The sequence below is a fragment of the Mytilus galloprovincialis genome, chromosome 4 (assembly GCF_965363235.1).
Source record: "Mytilus galloprovincialis chromosome 4, xbMytGall1.hap1.1, whole genome shotgun sequence".
NCBI classification, from domain to species: Eukaryota; Metazoa; Mollusca; class Bivalvia; order Mytilida; family Mytilidae; genus Mytilus; species Mytilus galloprovincialis.
Genome location: NC_134841.1, coordinates 75,555,121 through 75,579,728, shown reverse-complemented (window position 1 = coordinate 75,579,728; position 24,608 = coordinate 75,555,121). Strand labels below are relative to the sequence as shown.

The window sequence follows — 24,608 nt, the reverse complement described above, 5'->3', positions numbered from 1 at the left end:
ATTTTCGAATCAATAAACCAATAGTCTTTGTCAATGAACAGCAATATCAATTATTAGCAACCTGTCAATTACCAATCAACAATCATTCTTTGTGATTAAACGAAAACAAACTACATCGACTAAAGATTTTCCTTCTATTGTGACATATTACGGCAGATCTTGTTTGTGAATTAATTTCTCTTCAGTAGTATAACAGTATAAATTTCGATCACAAAAATGCAAATTCGACAGAAAGTTAAGATCCGAAAGAAATAATTACATTATAATCTATAATGGTTTCGTTGAAAATACTACATAAAGGCTTGTCCAAGAACGTTGTTTAGTAATGAATGAATACTGAAATAAGAAATGACCTTAACCGGCACTGGTTAAAAATTTGCACACAACACAGACTTGTAATCGTCGGTGTGTTTATATAATTCAAAAAAGAAGCTGTACATACTTGAGCGGACAATATAAATTTGTAAGTCGAAGAAAAACTGACAAAACGATGGCAGAAAAAACGAAAACAAAATACTGAAAATCTAAGGTTATAATCCACAAGAACCAAAGCAAAAACCAGGGTTTATCTTATCTCATGTGCTTTAGAAGGGTAAGGATATTGCAGATATGACACCAGTCGGCATTGTTCGTGATAAGTTATGTCTCGCACCCGCAAAGTGGAAAGGGATTAATATAAGTTGCAAAACTTGTTTCCCAATCCACTGTAATTAAGTATGTTTAAACTAAGTTATGTCTAATTCGATGATGTCACAATTACGGGATAGTGATTGGAATATATAAAAAGTATAGTATATTGATCAAACTATTACAGTAGTTTAAATGGCTTGGTTATCCTATGTGACATCAATAGCAATAATTAAACGGAACGAACCAAACTTTAATAACCAAATCGACAAGAAAAAATCTGTAAATTGTTGGAGACCATGCTAAAAGTAAATTCACAAAAATACTGAACTCCGTAGAAAATTCAAAACGGAAAGTCCCTACTCGCATGGCAAAATCAAATGATAAAACACATGAAACGAATGGATCCCAATTGTACATTTGATATCGCTTTTGATATATTTCTTTTGCTTTACTGTCTAGTTAAAAATTTCTTATATAGGCTAGTATAGGACTTATCAAACTAAGGATGTTTACAACTTGAGTTCCATGTTTCTACTTGGACAATTGAAATGACTCAAGCAAATAATGACTAAACATTATAAAATTGCTTAAATTGCTTAAGACTGTCATCAAAGTGAGAGGGTTAGCGCTATAAAACCAGGTTTAATCCACCATTTTCTACATTTGAAAATGCCCGTACCAAGTCAGGAATATGACAGTTCTTGTCCATTCGTTTTTGATGCGTTTTGTTATTTGATTTTGCCATGTGATTATGGACTTTCCAAATTGATTTTCCTCTAAGTTCAGTATTTTTGTGATCTTACTTTTTACACATAATATAGTAACTATCTCTTGTTTTCATTGAGTTTGTTGTCTCCGCTCATTTACCATAACTTTTTCATTGCCAATTTTATTAGTGCTTATCCGTATACATGTGTACATTAAATTTCTAACAATCAATCATTCACACAAATAAATACACAAGGGCTGGATATATACGACCAAAAATAAACAAAAGATTTTCAGCCTATTTAAAGAAAGGAAACGGTCTCCTATAATTTGCTAAAAATAATATATTTTTATTATTTGAAGAATAATTTTCTTTTCTCACTTGACATATTCTTATTGATTTGTGTTCCCATAAGAAATCAAAACAGATAGTCTTCCCACTTGATATTTTCTGTAAACGAAATGAATATAATTATTCTCAATCAGCATGTCATGTCGATAAATTGTTGTCTGAACGCAAGTTAATTTACAAAACAATATGAAAATATAAAACACAGTTATAGTCCACGTTTTGACAATTAAGTACAAGAATGAACAACAAAAACGTCTTGATATTTTCAAAAAGTTTTTTAACTGTTTTGTACGTTTAACTCTTTTTGACTGGACTTGGAAATACGAAAAAAAAAAACTAATTAAACAAAACTATAAAAACAAGATGTGGTTATTGTGCTTGATAATGATTTTTTTTTTGTCAACCAGAGACCAAATGACGGGAAAGCTCAAAACTATAGGTTACCGTACTACTTTGAATATTGAGCGAAACCAATACCGTAAAAAAGCACCAGTTCAGCATGACAAAATTATCAATTCCAAATAGAATAATTAACAGTCTGATTTATGTTAACACATTTGAGGAAAAAACAAAATTGACAGTCAGTTAGCAAGTACACAACTAGACAATAGACAGTACAAAGGCACCAGACATAGTAACAACTTTGAAAACCAATGAAAATGATTGTTTTATTTACACGAACACTTTATATGTTTTCATTATTCGTCTTGTTTTATAATCGAAAGGTACAGTTTTGTCATGGGAAACTACATGTGGTCACAAACTAAAATTAGAGGATTACACACATAGAGAAATTGTTCAGCAATTTTTGGTTCTTTTTTTTAATTTAAAACAAGCAACTGATCCAATCTAATTAAAAACCGATCTCTCATCGCTCCTGTTTCTGATATGTCGCGTGGGAGATCTAACGAAACCCGCTTTGAGGTCACATGTGAGTGACCTCGAAGGTGTGTCTTTTTCGACCAATGAAATTGAGTCTTCCACGATCTTGAAAGTTTAACGTAAGGAAAAGGGATGTAACTCATTTTATTTACGACGAAATCGTCAGTCAAAATAATTCATAAACTTTTTTGATTGGCTTATTAGTAGGTCGTCAACTCATTTGCATATCTTCATAAATTCATAACTTTTAGTTCACTCACATGTGACCTCAAAGCCGGTTTCGTTAGATCTCCCACGCGACATATCAGAAAACGGGAGCGATGAGATCGGTTTTTAATTAGATTGCAACTGATCCAGATTTATTGACTGAAGTATAATAAACATATGACAACCGCGGCTTCTATCATACATTATAGACCATTGCTGATAAAGTGAGTCCATTAGTTTATATAAAAAAGAAGATGTGGTATGACTTCCAATGAGACAACTCTCCACAAGAGACCAAAATAACACAGAAATTAACAACTATAGGTCACCGTACGGCATTCAACAATGAACAAAGCTCATACCGCAAAGTCAGCTATAAAAGCCCCCGACATGAGAATGTAAAACACTTCAAACGAGAAAACTAATGGTCTTATTTATGTACAACAAATGAACGAAAAACAAATATGCAACACATAAACAAACGACAACCAGTGAATAACAGGCTTCTGACAGGACAGGCACATACATGTACATACATAATATGGCGGGCCGCGGGGTTAAACATATTAGCGGGATCCCAACCTCCCCTAACCTGGGACAGTGGAATAACAGTATAACATTACAACGAACTATAAAAAGCAGTTGAAAAAGGTTGAACTCATCAGATGGACAAAAATACAAGTGGGCGTAGGGTACTTGTACATCCCAACAACAAAAAGACACTAGGTACAGATCTGAGAGTACTCGCAATTAACTGACGGGGGTCATCTGTGATCGTCGTACGACAGTCGCACGATATTTTGAGCATCGTGGCGCTGTCGTGTGTCGTGGGACATTGGACATGCACCTTTTTTTGCTCTACGATTTTTTGTCGTGTCACTGTCTTGTAGCTGTCGTGAGAGTGTCTTATCACAATCGTGCGACTGTCGTGCGATAAACACATTGTCGTGGGTACCAACATAAACAATTTTAATAAAAAAAAAAAAACAATCGTACGACTGTCGTACGACAATCTCTCGACTGTCGCAATACATTCGTGATACAGTCGCACAATTGGCTCACGAATACCAAATTTCGTACGATGCTCGCACAACATTGATTGTCTGTCGTACGACAGTGGTACGTTCGTCGTGCAACATGTTTTCGTTTTATTTAGAAGAATACAATTCGGTGGGAATAAATGTTTGGAAAACTTAACCGTCTGCCGTTTAAAGAGGATGGCTATTCCACCAGAACGATGACGTTTGGCCCTGCTGAAAATGCGCCTTGCCGGACTCCAACAAGGCAAATATCATCCATTTATTTTTCTTTTCGGGGGCATCCTGGTTTAAATTCGTTGAACAATTATAATATAAACTAATACGAAAAACGTCGTTTACTTAGACCGAACTTATAATGACATTTAACTATATTGAAAGCAACTGGCAAATAGCTTGCAATAAATTGGGCCTTCTATATATACTAGTAGTCCCGGAGTCATACGCGCGAGTGACCCACGAATGTTGTGCGACAGTTTTAAGACAGTCATACGACAGTGGTACGACAGGGACACGACAGGGACACGCACATCCCATGACATGAAAACCTGAAAAATAGCCCCAAACAACTCATAATTGTCGTACGACTGTCGCACGACCAACTTGCGACAAACCCACGACAGTAGAATTACATTTTTTTTTCTATCGTGTACCCATCGTGGAACCATCATGGACATGTCGTAGCTGATGTGGCCACTCGAAATATTTTTTTGACATTTTGCACGACAGTGCCACGACAACTATTTTATAGATCTTCCACGACAAAAAAATCGTACGATCTGTTGTGACCGTGGCTTTAGAACAGGTTCACGTTTTCTCAGTTACATTAAAGATTCCTAGCAACTCAATCTAATTAAAAACCGATCTCTCATCGCTCCTGTTTCTGATATGTCGCGTGGGAGATCTAACGAAACCCGCTTTGAGGTCACATGTGAGTGACCTCGTAGGTGTGTCTTTTTCGACCAATGAAATTGAGTCTTCCACGATCTTGGAAGTTTAACGTAAGGCAAAGGGATGTAACTCATTTTATTTACGACGAAATCGTCAGTCAAAATAATTCATAAACTTTTTTGATTGGCTTATTAATAGGTCGTCAACTCATTTGCATAACTTTATAAATTCATAACTTTTAGTTCACTCACATATGACCTCAAAGCCGGTTTCGTTAGATCTCCCACGCGACATATCAGAAACAGGAGCGATGAGAGATCGGTTTTTAATTAGATTGCTAGCAACTAATCTTAAAGACATTTTGCTTATTGCAAATCAAAATTTGCGCCTTTATTTAAGATGCCATCATTATGAATTTTACACCTGCAGATCTACAATTGTACCTTAGTGGTGACTAAATGTCTCGGTTTTTCTTTTTGTAGCTATGGTACCGTCATATCGTCGTATTCATAGTCACGTCTTCTTTTTAATAATATGATTGTTTTCAATTAATGCGTTTGGACATTGTACTAAAACTAAAGCTTCAACTCCAAACGTTTAGCTTTGATAATTTCGCCCTATCCCCTTAATTAGGTCCTATAAAACTTTAACTTAAGCTTCTTATAAATTTAACAACCGTTGAATTTAAAGAGGAAAGTCCCAAAGCAAATGGCAAAATCAAAAGCTCAAACACGTCAAATGAATGGAAACAACTGTTGAATGATATTCATACAAAAGATGTAGGCAATGATGCTTTAGATTCTTTATTTATATTGTTTGTCCTCACATTTGACAACAGATATAGAAAACATGCAAAGTGTCTTGTACAGGACATAAATGTGTGCACCTGCAATTTAAATTTTTGATCTGGATTATTTTAAGAGTGTCTCTAAACAGAACATGGACCTCACCATTTCTGTTATATTACTTAGAGTTTGCATGTGACACGTATTAGTATAAGTATTCATTGGAGAACTCCCACATTTTTTGAAATTATACTTTAAATAATTGAGAAAATCGATACAATACTCTTGGATAAGTTTGATTAGATTTTCATCTTTGTCATTGTCTCTCTATAAATCAAATCAAAGATGTTTACTACTGACATTAGAAACGTATTAAATTTCTTTTTGCCTTGACAATTGCCAAATAACTTGGTATTTCTCTTATTTTAAAAGTATACATCTAAAGTACACATCTAACAAGATTTTCATGTAAGGGTGCCACCATTAAATCTTTATGGAGGGGTTCTAAGAAATTTGAAAATAAAGACAGGATGAGACACTTTGCCCAAAAAAATAAAAGGCAGGATAAACTAATAGAACAAATTCAGGACCGAATAGAGTGAAAATAAAAATGCAGCACAGAGATTTAGTTAATAAAAAAATGCGGGATATTTTTTTTCATCCTAGCCCCCCTGCCCAATATAAATCAAATGATAGCTCCCCAATATTGAATTTATTTGATATCCCCCCTCCCTCCATTCTTTCCATAGGAAGTACAAGAAAAATCCCCTTTTCCCGTCAAACATTCGATTTTTTAAACGTATATATAATATGTGTACCTCAAAACTAGAATGCTCATTGAACACTCTTTCAATTTTCCGTTATTGGGATATTATTTGAATAAAATTTGACCTTTGGTAGTTTCTAATTGCGGCAGATAACTCCCTTAAATGCATAAAATTTAAAGATTAATGTTGACCCGAAACATAACCGAGAAATGGTCTTGATTAATCTGCCAAGTTAAAACAAATGAGTCTGTAGTAAATGAATTTCTTCAAACGGTAGTGTTGGATACATTTAATTTTTAATGATAACTACCCTCTAGAGGATTCAGCTTACTTAGTTTTATGTCAAAATTGGATTTTCTAGAACCCTGACAATAATGCATTTCAATTACAAAATTGAGTTTTATATCTTTATAACAGCAATCAGATAATCGCTTCTACGGTAAGCATCGCGTTGAAATGACTGATGGTCTTTGCTTATAATATGATAAAATCTTGAGGTTAATCAAACTTGACAATGCACTGATAGTTATAGAAAAGCAATATTACTGAAATCACTAGAGACTTGTGGGATGTCTAAAGAGTGTGCTAAATGGCGTCAAATGGATAATGAGAAACGATTTACAACAGTGCAATAAAAAAAAAAAAACAGTCGAGTTTGAAGTTTTCTTCTGGAAGTCAGCATATTTGACAGAACATGAACCTTATTGTAGTACCTCGACCCTGCCATAAATATACTGATTTAAATTAATTTTTTTAAAAGTGATAATAAATTTTGAAATCATTGAAAATAAGGAATGTATCTCTCAAATGCATTATAGCTCTGGTTCCTGGTCTGCGTTGACATGTCGTTGTTTGCTTTTAGAGTAGGCGGATAGTTGTCTGATTGACAATCAAACTACTTCTTCTTATTAGTATAATCAACGTTTGTACAAGATTATGAATTCTCAAATAATTTCTCCTCAAGCATCACTGAAGTTACAAAATTGAGTGTTTTTTTTTTAAATGCATTTGAAGTAGTAAATTTTCGGTTAAATATGCATGTAAGTGTGTACATGGTATTTTGTAAACATGAAAGATAAACAATATAAAGTTAAGTATACGCCATTAACACGTAGTACTACATGAACATGTATTGCCAAGATTGAACTGAGAGCTAAATATATATATATATTTTTTTTTTGTTCAGCATGTTGGGGAAAAAAACTTGGGAATAATTTAAAATTTTGAAGCAATGCAGTACTTCGAAATGAGAAGATGTGGTATAAATGCCAATGAGACAACCTTCCATCCAATTCATAATGTGTAAAAAGTTAATATTTATAGGTAAAAGAACGGCCTCCCATCGAACAACAAGCAATAAAGGGCCGCATAATGACTAGCGTAAAACATTTCAAACATGAAAACCAACGGTCTACCCTATATAAAAAACGAGAAACAAGAAACAGTTATGAACCACACCAACAAACAACAACCACTGAACAAGGTCCTGAATTAGAACATTACTGCTTGTTTTCATCTTCAGATTTCTGGATTATCGGTAACAACTTGACGATACAATGTTTTCAAAAAGGAATTTCCCCTCGAACAATTATCATTCTTGACAATGTTTACTAGAAGTTAATATGCTTTAAAGCTGATATATTGATACGTGTATTTACAGAGTTTAAAAAAACCAATATATTTGTTTAAATAATGACCGAACGCGTCATTTTCACAAAATGATCTGTGCTAATTTTTCAGTTACCTGGACTTTTCGAACAATTATTCGTTTATCCCTGAAGTTATGAATACTATTTCGTATGCAGAAAGAATCTTGCAATCTAACTTGGTTAATTAAGGTAGATGGGGTGTCTAAATTATAATCCATAGAATTTTTTAATAATTTGCCGAAATGTAGTTTATGTCATGTTTTTTAAAAAAAAAATAATAAAAAGAATGGGTCACCGGGCTTATTTTTACGCTACACGGTGTTCAAAATTGACAAATTTTGTACAGATTATGCATGGAAAACCCAATTTTCTGCAATAAAGCGTTATCTACACCATAGAATTTTGAGATAACATTTGAGAAGATGGCTTTAATAGTATGCTTTCAGTTAAGAAAAAGAAAGAATGGGGTCACCGGACCCATTTTCTTGCTACATTATAAATTTGGTAAATTCCTAACACAGTCTATTGTAAAAGTACCTTAATCTGAATTATCTGCCCTTGCATTTGAGTTGCCTCCCCTTATGTGGCAAAGTTGGAAAAAAATTGATCAAACAAAAATTGTCTGCTTTTTGTAAAATACAACCATAAATATGATTAAACATGTCATTTTCTACATCGAATTGGAAGTTCTTACACATGAATTACCTACTACTCTAAAAAATTGCACATTCTATTATAAATCTAGACCTAACTTGTTTTCTCGTATTTCCAAATCCAAGATGGAGGAAGATACCCTATCTACCTTAATCGGGTGTGAATAACACCCATCACAGTGTATTAAAATTTTGTCAAAATAAAATTTAAAAAAATGTTGCAAATTTCAACAACAAAAAATTGGCAAAATAACCAAAATATTTGTTTACTATCTCGAACCAGTTGAGCCATCTGAAGGTAGCTTTTTGCATCAATAGAAGTTTGAAGGAACGAAATTAAGATTTCAAGGTTATTTCTTTACACACACAAATGCTTTGTACATAGAGGTAAGGATGGTTAATCTCGGATAGAGAAAAAAATTTCTTAATCTCTAGTACAATGTATATGGTATGTGGCACCGTTTAAGTCCACAATTCCTCTAAAGTCCACAACACCGCTAAAGTCCACAACAAATTTACTGGAAATTTTGCTCCTTGACAAACATACAATGTAGGTTTGAGGTCAAAATCATGCTAATGCTTAGTCAGTATTTGGTAATAAAACTCTAAAGATTTTCAACATTGATTAAATACTTTTTTTTATTCAGGAAGAAGGCCAAAATATGAAATTGATTCCTTTTTTGAACAAAAAATATTACTAAAAAGCAAATTTGATTAATCAAACAGTTTCCTATTTACATGTTTACTATTGCAGAATTCTATGCATTCAAGGATGATAAATCTGAAAACCAAACAATCACTTCATAGCTAAACTGGTTTCCCCACGAGGACGTTAAAATTCATTCTTTATACATGTTTGATTTTATTTCAGGTAATGAAACATGGAAATAGTTATGTTATTTAATCAAATAATGCATGCTAATGCATGATCAAACAATGAAAGAAGCATTGATTACCCCTGTATGTGTTCTCATTATATAAGTGAAATGAGCCTTTGAATCGTTTTGAATGCATCAATATTAATATGCATTTGTGTTTGATGTATTTATGCATACTGGTTTGCTTTAAACAAAAACAAAAATAACTCAATCGAATAAACAATTTTAAAGTCAAACCGGAACAAAAAACCTGGAATAATAATACACAATTTAGTAATGTCATGTTTACACTTTGCTTGAAAATGTATTTTTTTACATTGTCATTTCTGGGCCTTTTATAGCTGACTATGCAGTACGGGCTTTGTTCATTGTTGAAGGTCGTACGGTGACCTATATTTGTTAATTTGTGTGTCATTTTTATCTCTTGTGGAGAGTTGTCTCATTTGCAATCATACCACATCTTCTTTTTAGCTCACCTGGCCCAAAGGGCCAAGTGAGGTTTTCTCATCACTTGGCGTCCGTCGTCCGTCGTCGTTAACTTTTACAAAATTTTCTTCTCTGAAACTGCTGGGCCAAATTAAACAAAACTTTGCCGCATCATTATTGGGGTATCTAGTGTAAAAAAATGTGTCCGGTGATCCGGCCAACCAACCAAAGTGGCTGCTATGACTAAAAATAGAACATAGGGGTAAAATGCAGTATTTGGCTTATATCTCAAAAACCAAAGCATTTAGAGCAAATCTGACATGGGTTAAATTGTTTATCAGGTCAATATCTATCTGCCCTGAAATTTGCAGATGAATCGGACAATTGGTTGTTGGTTTGCTGCCCCTCAATTGGTAATTTTAAGAAAATTTTGCCATTTTTGGTTATCTTGAATATTACTAGTATTATAGATAGAGATAAACCGTAAACAGCAATAATGTACAGCAAAGTAAGATCTAAAAATAAGTCAACATGACCAAAATGGTCAATTTAACCCTAAGGAGTTACTGCCCTTTATAGTCAATTTTTAACAATTTTCAAAAAATTATAAATTTTTACTTACATTTATTTTCCAGTGTAACTACTGGGCCAAGTTCATTATATATAGGGATAATTGGAAGCAGCAAGAATTTTCAGTAAAGTAAGATGTACAAACACATCACCATCACCAAAACACAATTTTGTCTTGAATCCATCTGTGTCCTTTGTTTAATATTCACATAGACCAAGGTGAGCGACACAGGCTCTTTAGAGCCTCTAGTTTTTATAATTAGTAATTACCCTTGAAATTATCAGAAATAACATGTTAGCTGTTAAATGTAAACCAGTAATAAATTTAAACGAAAAAAATAAGTGAAACTGTAAGCTATTGCTCACTGATTATACCCCCACCGAAATACTTGACGATAAACAGAAAGTTGTTGAATGATGATTCTGAAAACGCATCATACGGTATAGCTCACTTATATAAACCCTGACATCAAATTTCAGAAATCCTTGTAATGTAGTTCCTGAGAAAAATGTGACGAAATTTCTTAATTATAAATTTAATACCAAACAGAAAATAATACACTTGCGGAGAAGAAGGAGTTAGAAAATGGGGCCGTTGTACATTGACTTGAAGTTCGCCCTTAGCAAATTTACATACGTTTGTCAGGTTATATTTTTCCTCCATCACCAATATGGAATCATATCGGTCGCAATTAGTAAATATATATTTTCTGTCGCCTATCTTTTGGTTTTAACAAACGTAATTTTAAAGAAATACGACAGAACTATTGACTGAGAGGGGCGTCCGATGGACTATTCAGAATGAATTTATACACAGCCAGTTGAGGTCTGATTCGGGACTTTATATTAATACGATGCCTCATGTGGGGAGAGTGCTAGATTGCTTTCATGTTCTGAAATCTTAACAACAAAATTTTTTGTTGGTCAGAGGTTGTCATCAAGTTATTCGAAAAAACAAAGTTAAACATTGTCCACAGCAAAAGACAAAACAATTATGTAGAAATTTTTTTTTATAGTTACGTCCATTTGCGTATTTCGGTCATAAACATGTATTTAGTTTGCTATTAGTTTTGTTAGCCCATAACTATCCAAATAAAACTCCAATGTAGATACATAGCAATAAACTATACAAGTTCCGTTAATATAAAAAGGAGATGTGGTATGATTGTCAATGAGACAACTCTTTAACAAGAGACCTAATGACACAGAAATTAAAAACCCTAGACCATTGTACGGCCTTCAACAATGAGTAAAACTCATACCGCATAGTCAGCCTCGAAAATGACAAATGTATGACAATTCAAACGAATAAACTAACGGCCTAGTTCATGTACATAAAAAAAGAACGACAAACAAATGTGTGTTGCCATGAAAACTCGTCAAATACGAAATTAGTTTATATTTTTTTTCTGAACTACAATATACCTTATAAGTTTTTGCATGTTGATAGGGCAAATGAAGGTCCTGTATGTTAAATTTGCATAAATTATTTGACTAATTATTTCAGAATTTAATGAGTGCGTGCATGTGCAGCATCAATGTTTATTTTGAGAACCTCGTATAAAAACTTGCATGCGGTGCTACTTCCATACTTTGGAACATGATGGATAATGTTTATAGATATCTCTTTTATATCTTATGAGTATTTTCCCCAAGGAAAATGTTAAACACCCATAGTTTTATTGAAAAGCAGTGCTTTTACGCAGATTTATAAACATCAGACTGAACTAATCCCATAATGGGTCTTTTGTTTTCTCTCATTTCCATGAAACCACAATAAATCAGTAATTAAATGTTCATATAATCATTTGTTTACCTAATCGATGTTGTCTTGTGTTAACATGATGCTAAAATGTCTGTGCAATCAAGAAAAAACGACCAGAAACCAAACAAAACGTTTGCAAAAGATTTTTAAGTCTTTCAAGTTTATGACTGCATTAAATAGTATAGCAACATCAACAAAAGGCCCTGATTTATAAGGATCCTACCGTCGATAGGCCGTTAGAAGGTTATTTGCGATTATGTGTATTGTATAAGATATTCAGTAATTTAAAATCTTGATATACATTGTTAATATTCTGGCTTGAAGTATTTGCCACTAGACGTTAACCAATCACTCAATTAGCCTGTTTTCAATGTCAATACACCTTTTCATACTCTATAATCACGTGCTCAAATGGTTTCTGTTGCCGATTCAAGTCACTGTTTTTTTTCAGATGTAGAAGGAAAGGAATATAGATATATTCTAAAAGTTTATACAAGCAGTTAAAATTTTTGCTGGTAACATTCTATTACGGCATGCCAGAAATTGCATTATTTTTTCTCGCTTTTAAACAAATTAGTAATCCAGAATGTGCTTTTTGATTTTTCGAGTACAGTAATGTAAAGTTTATTTAATAGAACTTCAAGTTTAATTGCAAAACAAGTCGAAAAACACTTGTTTGCTGATGACTGCACTGTGGCACCGTTAAAGTCCACAATTCCTCTAAAGTCCACAACACCGCTAAAGTCCACAACAAATTTCCGCTAAAGTCCACAACGCCGCTAAAGTCCACAAACTTTCCGCTAAAGTCCACAAAATTACCTCCGCTAAAGTCCACAAGAAAACGCCGTTAAAGTCCCCAATAACAAGTTCCGCTAAAGTCCACAAAAAAGCACCGTTAAAGTCCACACCAATTTTTTTATTGTTAAAAACATATTATTCGTTATTTATATCCCGTTAGTACAATACAAAGCATTGGCCTTTCTTCTCGGTAGTTTTTTTTTTATCAGTTTGATACATGAAAAAAGTACAGTATCGGTATATGATTTTGTTCTATCAATTTTGATCTTGATGGCCAATTTGGACATTATTTCTAAAAAGTTTGTAAATTCGTTATTTATTATTACTGCATTCAACAAGTATTTTTTTTCTCTTATTCTTTGCATATAATCACTTTTTGACATAATTAATGTACAAAGCAAATGTGCCTCCTAATCTATATCATTTGAACGGCATGCAACAATCTTGATTATATCATTAAACAAAAAAATACTAAGTTTATGAATTCCCAAAGGTCTCCTGTCGCAAAACTTTTAACCAACGTTTAACGTTATTAATTTCTGTTATGATTTTCAGAACGGAAAAATGAAGCCAATATGATAAATTCCAAATAAAAAAGAAAATATTCTATGCTTTAAGTTATATTTTTATCGATTAGTATCAGATATCGATGCGTTGAATGGGTTTCTACCAAAATGTCACAACAAAACCTGATTTGATCGATATAGGAAGATGTGGTATGAGTCACAGTGCCAATAAGACAACTCTCTATCCAAGTTAAAATTTATAAAAGACCATTATAGGTCAAGGTACGGCCTTCAACACGGAACCTTGGCTCACACGGAACAGCCAGCTATAAAAGTCCCCAACAATTACAAGTGTAAACCCATTCAAAAGGAAAAACCAATGCCCATAAATGGGGCTTAAGAAAATATACATACACTAGTTGTTTATCTTGGTAAAGTGTTTTAATCACATGTAAAATTACTCACAAGATTAATTTCTATAAACTCACAAAACGCTAAATCTGTTCTACAGTATTAAAACAATAAAATTGTATTGAAAATAACAGAAACATTCTTTGATATTATATAATTCGTAAAAGTTTCAGCTTAAAACTTCATACTAGTCTTCCATTTAGCCTTTTCAAAATACTAAAAAAAGTATCTTTAAAAGAGAATAAAGAAACGAAATTAACTCTGAAAGCGATACTGTGAACTTTGATATGACGTACATTTTATCAATCTATATGACTATATGATAGTTCAACAATTGTTGGTGTTCGGGTTCAATGCAAGATGAACGTTCCTATCGCCTTTATTCTATATCCACATCCTGTCTTTATCCTATTTCTACACCCTCCAATGCTCATAGACACTTATTTTTATTAGTTCTGGATTTCTCAACACACAAATACGTCGGCAAGTTTTTTTTTATTTGGTCATACTTTTCTTCGGTTAGTACGTTTTGTTTTTCATTTTTGGTGTAAATCAAATTTTTTGGATAAGATATAAACTTTGTGTTATATCATCAGAAATTGAGAATTAACGCTTCAAAATAGATAAATTACCAAATAAACAAATAAACCTATGAGAGGTCTGCTTCTATTGGTACTAATTTTGATTAAAATCTTACATGAAATAGTTCCTAATATTTGTTATGAAAAATACCCGTAGATTTCATGATATATGTATAACAACTAATTATAGGTGACAAATACTTCTGACCATTTTACTTTACTGGCTTATCGGTTTTTGAAGTACAACGTTCCTAAATGTTCTAAAAACTTATCTTCCAAAATATACATGTATGTACTTCCATAACTTCAATTGCAATTTGAGCATTTGAACTTAATTTCATACTAAAAAATGTAGCGTCACTTTTTAGCTCACCTGGCCCGAAGGGCCAAGTGAGCTTTTCTCATCACTTTCCGTTCGGCGTTGTCCGGCGTCGTCGTCGTCATCGTTAACTTTTACAAAAATCTCCCCCTCTGAAATTACTTAAACAAAGTGTAACTAAACTTATCCACAATCATCATAAGAGTATATAGTTTAAATAATGTGTCCGATGACCCTGCCCGCGAACGAAGATGGCATACATGGCTAAAAATAGTACATAGGGTAAAATCAGTTTTTGGTTTATATCTCTGAAACTGAAGCATTTAGAGCAAATCTGACGGTGGCAAAAATGTTCATCAGATTTAGATATATTTGCCCTGAAATGTTCAGACAACCAGTTGTTGGGTTGCTGCCCCTGAGTTCTTTGCTATTATCTTAGATATTATTATAGTATCTAATGATATCTTATACTATAAATTATGATTTTAACCTTATTTTAAATGATTTCCTAAGGATCAGTAAATACAGGTGAGCGACACAGGCTCTTTAGAGACTCTAGTTTATTTGGTTAAAGTTTTTATTTCATTTTCTGACTCTTGATAAATTTGACAAATGCACATGTATGGTCGACCTCATACTAAACCATACGAGTATACTCATACGGTACGAGTATACGTTCAGGTATACTTATATGGTTCATATTGTACGCGTAAGGGTTCAAATCAGATATACTCTTATTGTCTGGAACATATATATGTTACAGTGAATTTGTATAATCAGTGATTATGTAGAATCCCTGAAGTTTTCAGGGATTATGTAGAATCACTGGCCAGTTTAGGGATTATATATAATCACTAAAATTTTCAGGGATTATGTAGAATCACTAGAAATAACGACAGGGATTATACATAATAACTGAAATGAAGAAATAGTTTTATTTATAAAGAAAATGAATAAAAAAAGTCAAATTATTTATGCTATGAAATCATATTGAAACAGCAATACACTATATAAACTTAAATTGTAGACTGCTAAGAACAAAATATCAAAATGATAATTTGTTCTTTTTCAAAATGTTAAGCACAGTATATTAAAATGTTAAACATAATATATTAAAATAACATGCTTCACATCTGTTTTTACCACATTGACAGTATCCAAATTTTAGAAAACATTTTTCTTCACAGATCAGATTTTATGACCCGCCTGAGAATAAAGTGTCCAGTAAAAACATCTGTAAAAAAAGAGAAATTAGCAACCTCGTACTGGTTCGATTAAGATATGTTTTTTTTTACCAGGCAATATCCTTTATCAGACTTTTGTTGAACAATTACCATTATGTTTTTTTTTTTAATTCCCTTTCCTTTTTTGCTATGAGAATATAACACCAAATGCTCTAAAACTTTGTTCTAATTGTCAATCCTTAGCTTTTCTATACATTACATGTGTAAGATTTCTCTGTTTGGATTTCTTGTTCATTTGAACCAGAAACATGTCTCTGTTTGAACAAAAACGAAAAAAACATCTTCAATAATCTTCTTCACCATTTGTTTTACATGTACCACAAATAACATGCTCTGTGGATTTAAGAATAGAACATGGATATCCATTTGAAGCTTGCTTTTAATAAACAACACTACATGTAAAGTTATCGCTATAAAGGGAATCTTGATATTGTTAATTTTGAAGACTTAAACTTTATCTCGAAACCCTGTGCTGGTTATATCTTTAAAACCATCCTCTGTGTTCGAAAGCAAAATTATTTCATCCAAGGAATATAAAAGTAAAAAATGAGAATTTGTTTATATATTTTCATTTTTTTTATCAAACAAAGGATCCTTAAATTATTCATAATCCCTGAAATTATATTAGGGAATTTGTAGAATAATTATTAAAATGTTCAGTGATTATGTAAAATCACTGGTCATTTTCAGGGATTATATATATTTACTAATGATTTTAGTGATTCTACATATTCCCTGAAAAATCAGGGATTCTACATAATCCCTGATTATACAAATTCACTGTAACATATATACATGTAGCATTGTTGAAAAAAACTCATCATGGATAATACACAATACAAAACCACATCCGCGTATAATTTATTCAATTCATCTTTCATTCTGAAACAAATTAATTTTCCTTTTTGAAAACAAAACAAACAGTTGTTTATAATGTCTGTGTCATTTTGGTCTCTTGTGGACAGTTGTCTCATTGGCAATCATACCATATCTTCTTTTTTATATGCAAACGAAAGAGTGATGGAAATCTGCTGAGCACCACAAAATGCATGAATGTGTGATATTCTTTATCATTATTTTGATTTCAAAAAAGAACACGATGGATCCAAGTCTATTTTTTGAGCTTTGGCTGCTGTGGAACCTAACAGACACTGAATGGAAATCTTACTTATGTTTTATAGATATTGCAAAGGAAATTTAAATATCAAATATAAGCTCCAAATTATGTCTCCAGCATATACATAAAGAGAACGCTATGTTGGAGTTTCTTGTGGATGAACAAATATTTACTAAAAAATAAAAAGAGTATAATAGTTAGATAACTTTTCAGAAATGTTGTCTGTTTGATTGATAGAAAATCGCATAAAAATCGATAAAGCAAATACTATAATTTTTTCATTCATCAAAAATATAATTTATGCTGACAAGAAATACTTTCTAAGAACAAAAGTCCGTGCTTTTAATTAGATCTATAATATCGGGTGTAAAAAACAGAAAAATGTCTTTTGATAATGAAAAAAAAATGTTTGGACTTTAACGGTGCTTTTTTGTGGACTTTAGCGGAACTTGTTGTTGTGGACTTTAACGGTGTTTTCTTGTGGACTTTAGCGGAGGTCATTTTGTGGACTTTAGCGGCGTTGTGGACTTTAGCGGAAAATTGCTGTGGACTTTAGCGGTGTTGTGGACTTTAGAGGAATTGTGGACTTTAACGGTGCCACACTGCACCAATCAATCAAACACTACTTTGCTATTTTAGCAGTGTCCAGAATATTTTTCTCTCTCCAATTTTTATATTTTGTATGACTGTACAAAATAACTACTCATAGGGTGTTTACCGTACAAAATATTAATCCTGTTTATATCTGTGTTGAATTTTATTTATTTATAAAAAATATGTTTATTCATTATTTTCTCTTATAAAATTTTTAAAATAAGAAAAAAAAATGTAAGTTGGAATCTAGAAAAAAATACTTTACTGTTGCTATCGTAACTACTCAAATTTTGGACTCAAAATTATACAGTAACCTTTAATCAGGTTCAGTAAGAAGATTTACAAAGATTTGTGAGTAATTCAACATGTATAAGCAAGTGTTAAATCAAATCGGAAGTTGCTATTATTGCACTCCGGTATAATGTTAGTAACGCACGAAAATGAAACACAATTTATAAACTTTAATTTACAAAAGATAATGTTAACTTAACACGAAATGCTTCCAAAAGACTCATTTTGCATATAAATCATCGTTCAGAATGCTAATTCAATCATTAATTTGATATCTGTGTAGTAATACACCGCAACTATTATTTATTTGTGGCTCAATCAAGTACTGTACAATGTATTAGATTAAAGCAAATTAGCAACATTTGCATCATTAAAAGACACGAGCAACGTTACAATGCCCTTTTCAAGATCCAAATCGAAATTCGAATTAATTAATTGAAATATCAAATGTACAATCACAAAATGTTACAAAAATGTATATAAGCCGATTGCTTAACTAAAATGAGAGACTTGTGGTTACCGATTTTGCTTTCAAAACACGATGAGTTTTGGCTTAATGTTATTATAGATAATTTAAGAAGGCGGGTATTAATCGTTATAAGGGAGAAATGTGAGCTATTTAATACTTAAAGTTACATAAAATTGAGAAATGTTGTATAATGGCCATTGAGACAACTATGCACATCAGAAACCATATGACAAAGATGTAAACAACTATATGTCACCGAACGGCTGTTAACCATTTGGCACATGTGAAACGGAAACGGAAACGATGACAATCACTGTAAACTAACATATTTTTCAGAGCGATTTTTTTCGCGTCGTCCGAAAGTAGATATGTTCCGCGAATATAAATAGTTGCGAATATTAAAAACTTCGATCATTCCTTAGTGAACAACATTTAAGAATTGAATGCTTCTTTTTGTAACTTCATTGGGGTGTAAAAGCGTTGACCGAAGTACATTTTGTATGAAGCGCGGAAGCGCTTTGTTCTAAAAATGTGCGCACGATCAGCGCTTTTACAACCCTATGAAGTTACAAAAAGAAGCATTCAATACGCATGATGACATTTTTTAGCTAGGATCATGAAAACACGATTTTTATCAAGTTTTTTATTTAATTTACCTGTGCACCTTATTGTGGGACCTCGTGTCATCATGCATGATAAATTTTATTGTGTAATGCAGTTGCTTAAGGAATAACGCGAGATTGCAATGTAGCCTATCAGAATAACGTATTATAATGAAACATACAGCTAATGTAAATATATAGCTACATCAAATTAATTTGAATACCACATAAATATAACGCCGCGAAACGGGATAGAAAGGGCTAAATGCTAAAAAAAAAGTGTCCGCAAAAATAATTCTGATAGCAGCATTTGACAACAGTCTTCTAGACAGACTTAGTGATACAAATTAGATGAATTTGGTTCTCAATTTTAATTATTTTTGTCATATAGCTCTTCAACGGTTTCGGTACTCAAACATCCTCGGATTTCAAATGTTTGGCTTTGAGTGTTCCTGATGAAGGTAAATCCAGAAAAGCGCTTCGGACGCATTGAAATTATTAAGCGTGTTGTTTTCAATTTTTTTTTAAGTAGGTGATGTCCGCTGTTTTGACAGAAAGAAGGGTCATATGTGGATTTAGAGAGATTAACACTGGATAGAAGATTTATTTTCATTACTTTTCATGAAAACCTGTTAAATATTGCTTAGTGAAACTTTCCATTATTACTTCTTCTGTCAGATTATTCCTACTTATTATCATTCAGCATGTACTTTATTTGATAACAGTGTTCATGGCAATGTGAAGAACGCCGTTTGGTATTTTTCTATCTTTTAACTAGACTCAAGTTATAATGTTGCTATGTTCCGCTAACAAACACACGAGCCCATTCATGTTTCGTATTTTTAGTTCGATAAGCCACTTCAACTAGCAAAAGTGTATCATAGCACTGTACCCCTCTGTACTTGATGAAAGCATTTAATGACAATAATTCTGTTTTTAAATTACAGAATCGACAGAACAGCTATAACATTAAATTGGAAATTACCGTGAACTATCACAGATTAGAAATCAATTTGAAGAATACGTCAAAATGAACATTAAATGTCAAAAAAGTTTCACAAGCGCGTGTTATTTCCGGAAGAGTTTAGAAGATCTTAGAACTGTAATGTCAACCTTTTTAAATTTCTGAGATACTCTGTAGATGTTACGTGAACCGGTTGTCGTAGAGTTTTCGTTATCAGTTTGGGGTCATCAATGAGAGCGTTGGGTTAATTTACACATTGCATACCAAACAGTTTGCTGCAATTTTATATGTTTCAGAAGAATGGTGCGAGATTCTATTTTGACATTTATATCATTGTTGGAAAAAGCTTCATTAAAATTACACTTTTTCAATCATGATCTTTAGAAAAAGTAATATATCAACTTGCACTTAAAAAGACATGTCAAGGTCCTAATGCATGTCTTCTTTCCCTTTCCTAGGCCTGTTCCTGCAGCATTGTATTGTATTTTTTAAAATATCAGAAAACAGGACGGGAGTGTAATTAGTTTTTTTTTTGTGGTTAACAGGATGTATGCATATTGATGGCTTGTTATAGAAGAATGTGTGAATCCCGCAGAAATATTTTATGAGACAATTATTGGTTGATTACTTGCCCGAAGCACGGCGTCTGACAATTATTCGAATTTCTGAAACCTAATGTTTTAAGAAATTGATTTCATGCATTATTCAAAACTCTGTCATCAAATTCCAATATAACCTCGTTTTTAAATAATAAAAAAAAAAAAAAAACCCATACCGGAAGAAAACGCCACAAGCGTTTCCGCAAAGTTAACACTAAAAAGGTCAGTGTGATCATATAAATATATATAATGGGTTGATAATCCATCTATGGTATGATTTAAAACAATTTTCATAGCCTCTGTTGTCTAATGATCAAGAAACATTTATCATTATTAAGAGCCTGCATTTTAAAATTAAGCAGATTACTGCAGGAATACCTTTTATGAATGCTCTTTGATCCCTCTTATGATAGAAAGCTTTAAATTGTGTTAAAAAACTTTTCTATTGTTGAAGACCTAAATTAAAAAAATGTAAAATAAAAAAGAAGATGAAGTATGATTGCCAATAAGACATCTCTCCACAAGAGACTATATGACACAGATCATATAATAAAAAAAAATGTAATGTTGACATCTGGTTATCTTTTGTTTTGAGTAGTCAAGACCTGTTTGGTCTCATTTTATCATTTGATTGATGTAGTTGGTTTAGAGTTCAATGCGAATATAGTATTCGTATTTTGGACGAAAAAAACATTAAAAAAAGCACAAAGTTTATTTACAATTTTCACAATGTGTATATGTTAATTGTGTTCAAATGAACATATTATGTTCCCATATATTAGGACTTTATTCATTATAGGTTGAAAAATACAGGCACAGTTTGGATGTTTATGAATGTCCTATATTTTGACTTTAGTGGAACCTTAACCTCAATCTGATGGTATCAGGAAATAAGTTGTAAGAGAGCGTAAGACATCAGAATGAATGACGGAACAATTAGATATGCTTGGTATTGTTTCTATCTATTATGATAACGACATTCCTTGTTAAATAACTGGGGCTACAGAGGGTTTTTGGTCTGTTGGGTTAATAGTAATAGAAATAACTGCGTGGTAATTTAGTTCAAAATGTTGCTAGATTGTCTCAGTTATTTGTTTATATTTTGAAATTGACTTGTATCTTTTTTCACCGACACATATGTTGTTTTAATGAATTGTTCCAACGATCCATGGGTTTAAAAAAAATCTGAAGTATACGGTACAAAAAGGTATTAAAATTTTAAATTGAATTAGCTGTTATAAGGCCTTAAAATGCAAAGACAAAGCAGACACAAAACAATAAACAAAAGTGTTATCATGTCAAATCTACAATTCGAGTATTTATTCTTCCAAACTGGCCTCTATCAGTCTAAAAATGGTCTTTGAAAACTTTACGTCAATTATTTCTTGTAAAGGAAATGTCAATAAATATTAATTTTCATAACGCATTGTATTTAGTTAATAATATCTTTTACATAGTAAATAAATGGAACCACGTCTCATTTCTTGACCTGTTCATTGTTGGGAAACAAATGAGTAGACTTTCAGTGTATAAAACATTGTTAAATTTATTGATACAGAAGCGAGAACGATTTTTAATAACATCATGAAAAATCAATCCGTTATTCAATACCATTGTTTTGTTTTTACAAGAATAATTGACAATGACATTTTACACTGGTGAACAAAACCAAAGGCTACCGACAAACAACATTTGTGCATTAAAGATTTTTTCAAACACACGAAATGAAACTGAAATGTCGTTACGGTTATATATATTGAGAGTTCAGTAATTTAAATCCAAATAAAATGATAGCTACAATGTTTTTTTTCTTTTGATTCATCTGAATATTGGTTTATGAGTATATATTGATATTATTTAGATTGTTATTATCTGGGACATTGTAGCAGTTTGGTGACAATTCGAATTTTGTTATGACCTTTAATATGCTTTTCAAATAACCTGATAATAAAACTTAAAAAATATATAAAACATAGTTACATGAAACAAGAGTAACAAGACCCTATGAATTAAGTAATCTAGATAACCAATGACCAAAAATGAAACATAGAACGACAAATATATGTGACAGTACAATTCTTTGATTTTTATAACATGCATATTTCCTAGCAACTTCGAATTCCATTTTGTAAATACTCAGTGTTTTGTACAAAAACTGTGCAAGCAATTAGTATGTACACTTGTAAATAGAATTATACATGAACGTGTTTATTGGTAAACAAATGTTATGTTTGTTTCAAATATACTTTGCTGTGTCTCCAGGAAGAACATTTGCTTTTTAATATACATGATATCAATATTACAAGCTAGGATAGTTTTTGAGTCCACCTTTTCCCAATTAAAAGTGATGTAAATAAATTACAAACAATATCAAAAAGCAATGTAACGTTAAACTTTCGTATATTGCAGAGAATTAAGAAAGAAGAAAAAAAACATTGTTAACGAATTTTGAAGCCCAAGACAACATTCACACTTACGCGTGTAAATGATAAATTTAAATGTATATTGACGAATGAATGGATTACGTGATTATGAAAGTATTATATTCATTGGTCTACATATTTATGAATATTACATCATTCCATTGGTATTATTAACAAAAAGAAGTTATTCACATACCTTCATCACTGTCAAAATCATCACGATAGTAATCATCTGTTAAATCCGCGCGGAAACAAGGAATGCACAACATATCGTCTGCTACGCACGTGGAGAAATAAAAATACTGAGTTGTCACTTCATTTAGCAGCTGTTACCATATACGAAGTTATCATAGTTAAAGATATTTTTATTTGTAAAACGAAATATAAACTTATTACTGATGTAAATCAGATCGATTCACGAGCTTTCATTTAGTTCAATGTCAGGAAACATAATTCTAACCTCATCATTCTTGCTATTTTAGTTATTCAAATGAGCGTTTCTAAAATGATTGAATAATCACCCAATTTTCGTCATCTTATTTCTTTTCACACAAAGTTTGATTTGGAATGTATTTAATTTGCTGCGGAAGAAAAACAATGCTTCGAGTTCCAAAATGATGTTTAAATGGTAATTTTAATTGATTCCCTTTTGTTAATGACGTAATCGGTTTAATTGTTAAATTAGCGGGTTTCCATATACAGGCTGATCGATCATAAAATTGTTACTAAATTAGCAATTGTACGTGTCAAACACTATTGTACAATTTAATTGTTCATAGAATGAGAAAACAAAAGGTTATTTTCTAACTAAGGCACTTATGCTGGTGACGAAGTTGTTATGTTTAGTTAATTGTGCATACAAATTACTCCTGGCGCGATGCACATGAAATGCATCGATCTTTTGTAATAGTTTGGGTTTCCCATGGTGCATAGTCCATATAAAATTGAATTTAATTTAGATTTTTCCTTACCATGTCTAGGGAATAATGTCGTTTGTGAAATGTTTCAAATTGAAAGACAGAATAAAGTTCTAGAAACCTTAATTCTGTTATAAATGTGAATAATGATTAGTACCAGCTCCTGATGAGAGATAATATTATCTTTAAAGAAAAAAGGCAGAAAACAAAAAGACTTTTAGGCGAACATCTACACACGCCTGTGCATGTTAATTGAATGTTCAATACAATATCTAAATTTATAGTAAAATGTACTGACTATAATGCCGGTTTCTTAAAGTATGTCATTTGTTTACATCTTCGATTTTAATCTATACCAAATCGTAGAAAAAGGGACGGGGTGACCGTTTTTTTGTCAAGTTTGATGTACAATTATTGATTAGTCTTCGAGAACGACATGAGCTAAAAGTTGAAGAAACATTACGCGGTAGTTTATTTTTGCTATAAGTTCATATCTTATCCCGATTTTTCAATGAAGACGTGTGTTGTTATATTGCAGCCTGATTGATGTTTAAATGCATGTAAAAGAGGAAC

At 32.1% G+C, this 24,608-nt stretch overlaps 1 protein-coding gene across 1 annotated transcript in view; it reads right to left on the bottom strand.

Moving 5' to 3' along the window:
- Positions 1 to 23,464, bottom strand: part of LOC143072964 (Kv channel-interacting protein 4-like) — a 207,789-nt gene extending 184,325 nt beyond the window's left edge. The window contains exon 1 of the mRNA XM_076248147.1: positions 23,315 to 23,464. Coding sequence (XP_076104262.1) covers positions 23,315 to 23,387 — 73 coding nt within the window. The 5' untranslated portion in view covers positions 23,388 to 23,464. The remainder of the gene's footprint in view (positions 1 to 23,314) is intronic.
- Positions 23,465 to 24,608: the final 1,144 nt, after the last annotated feature.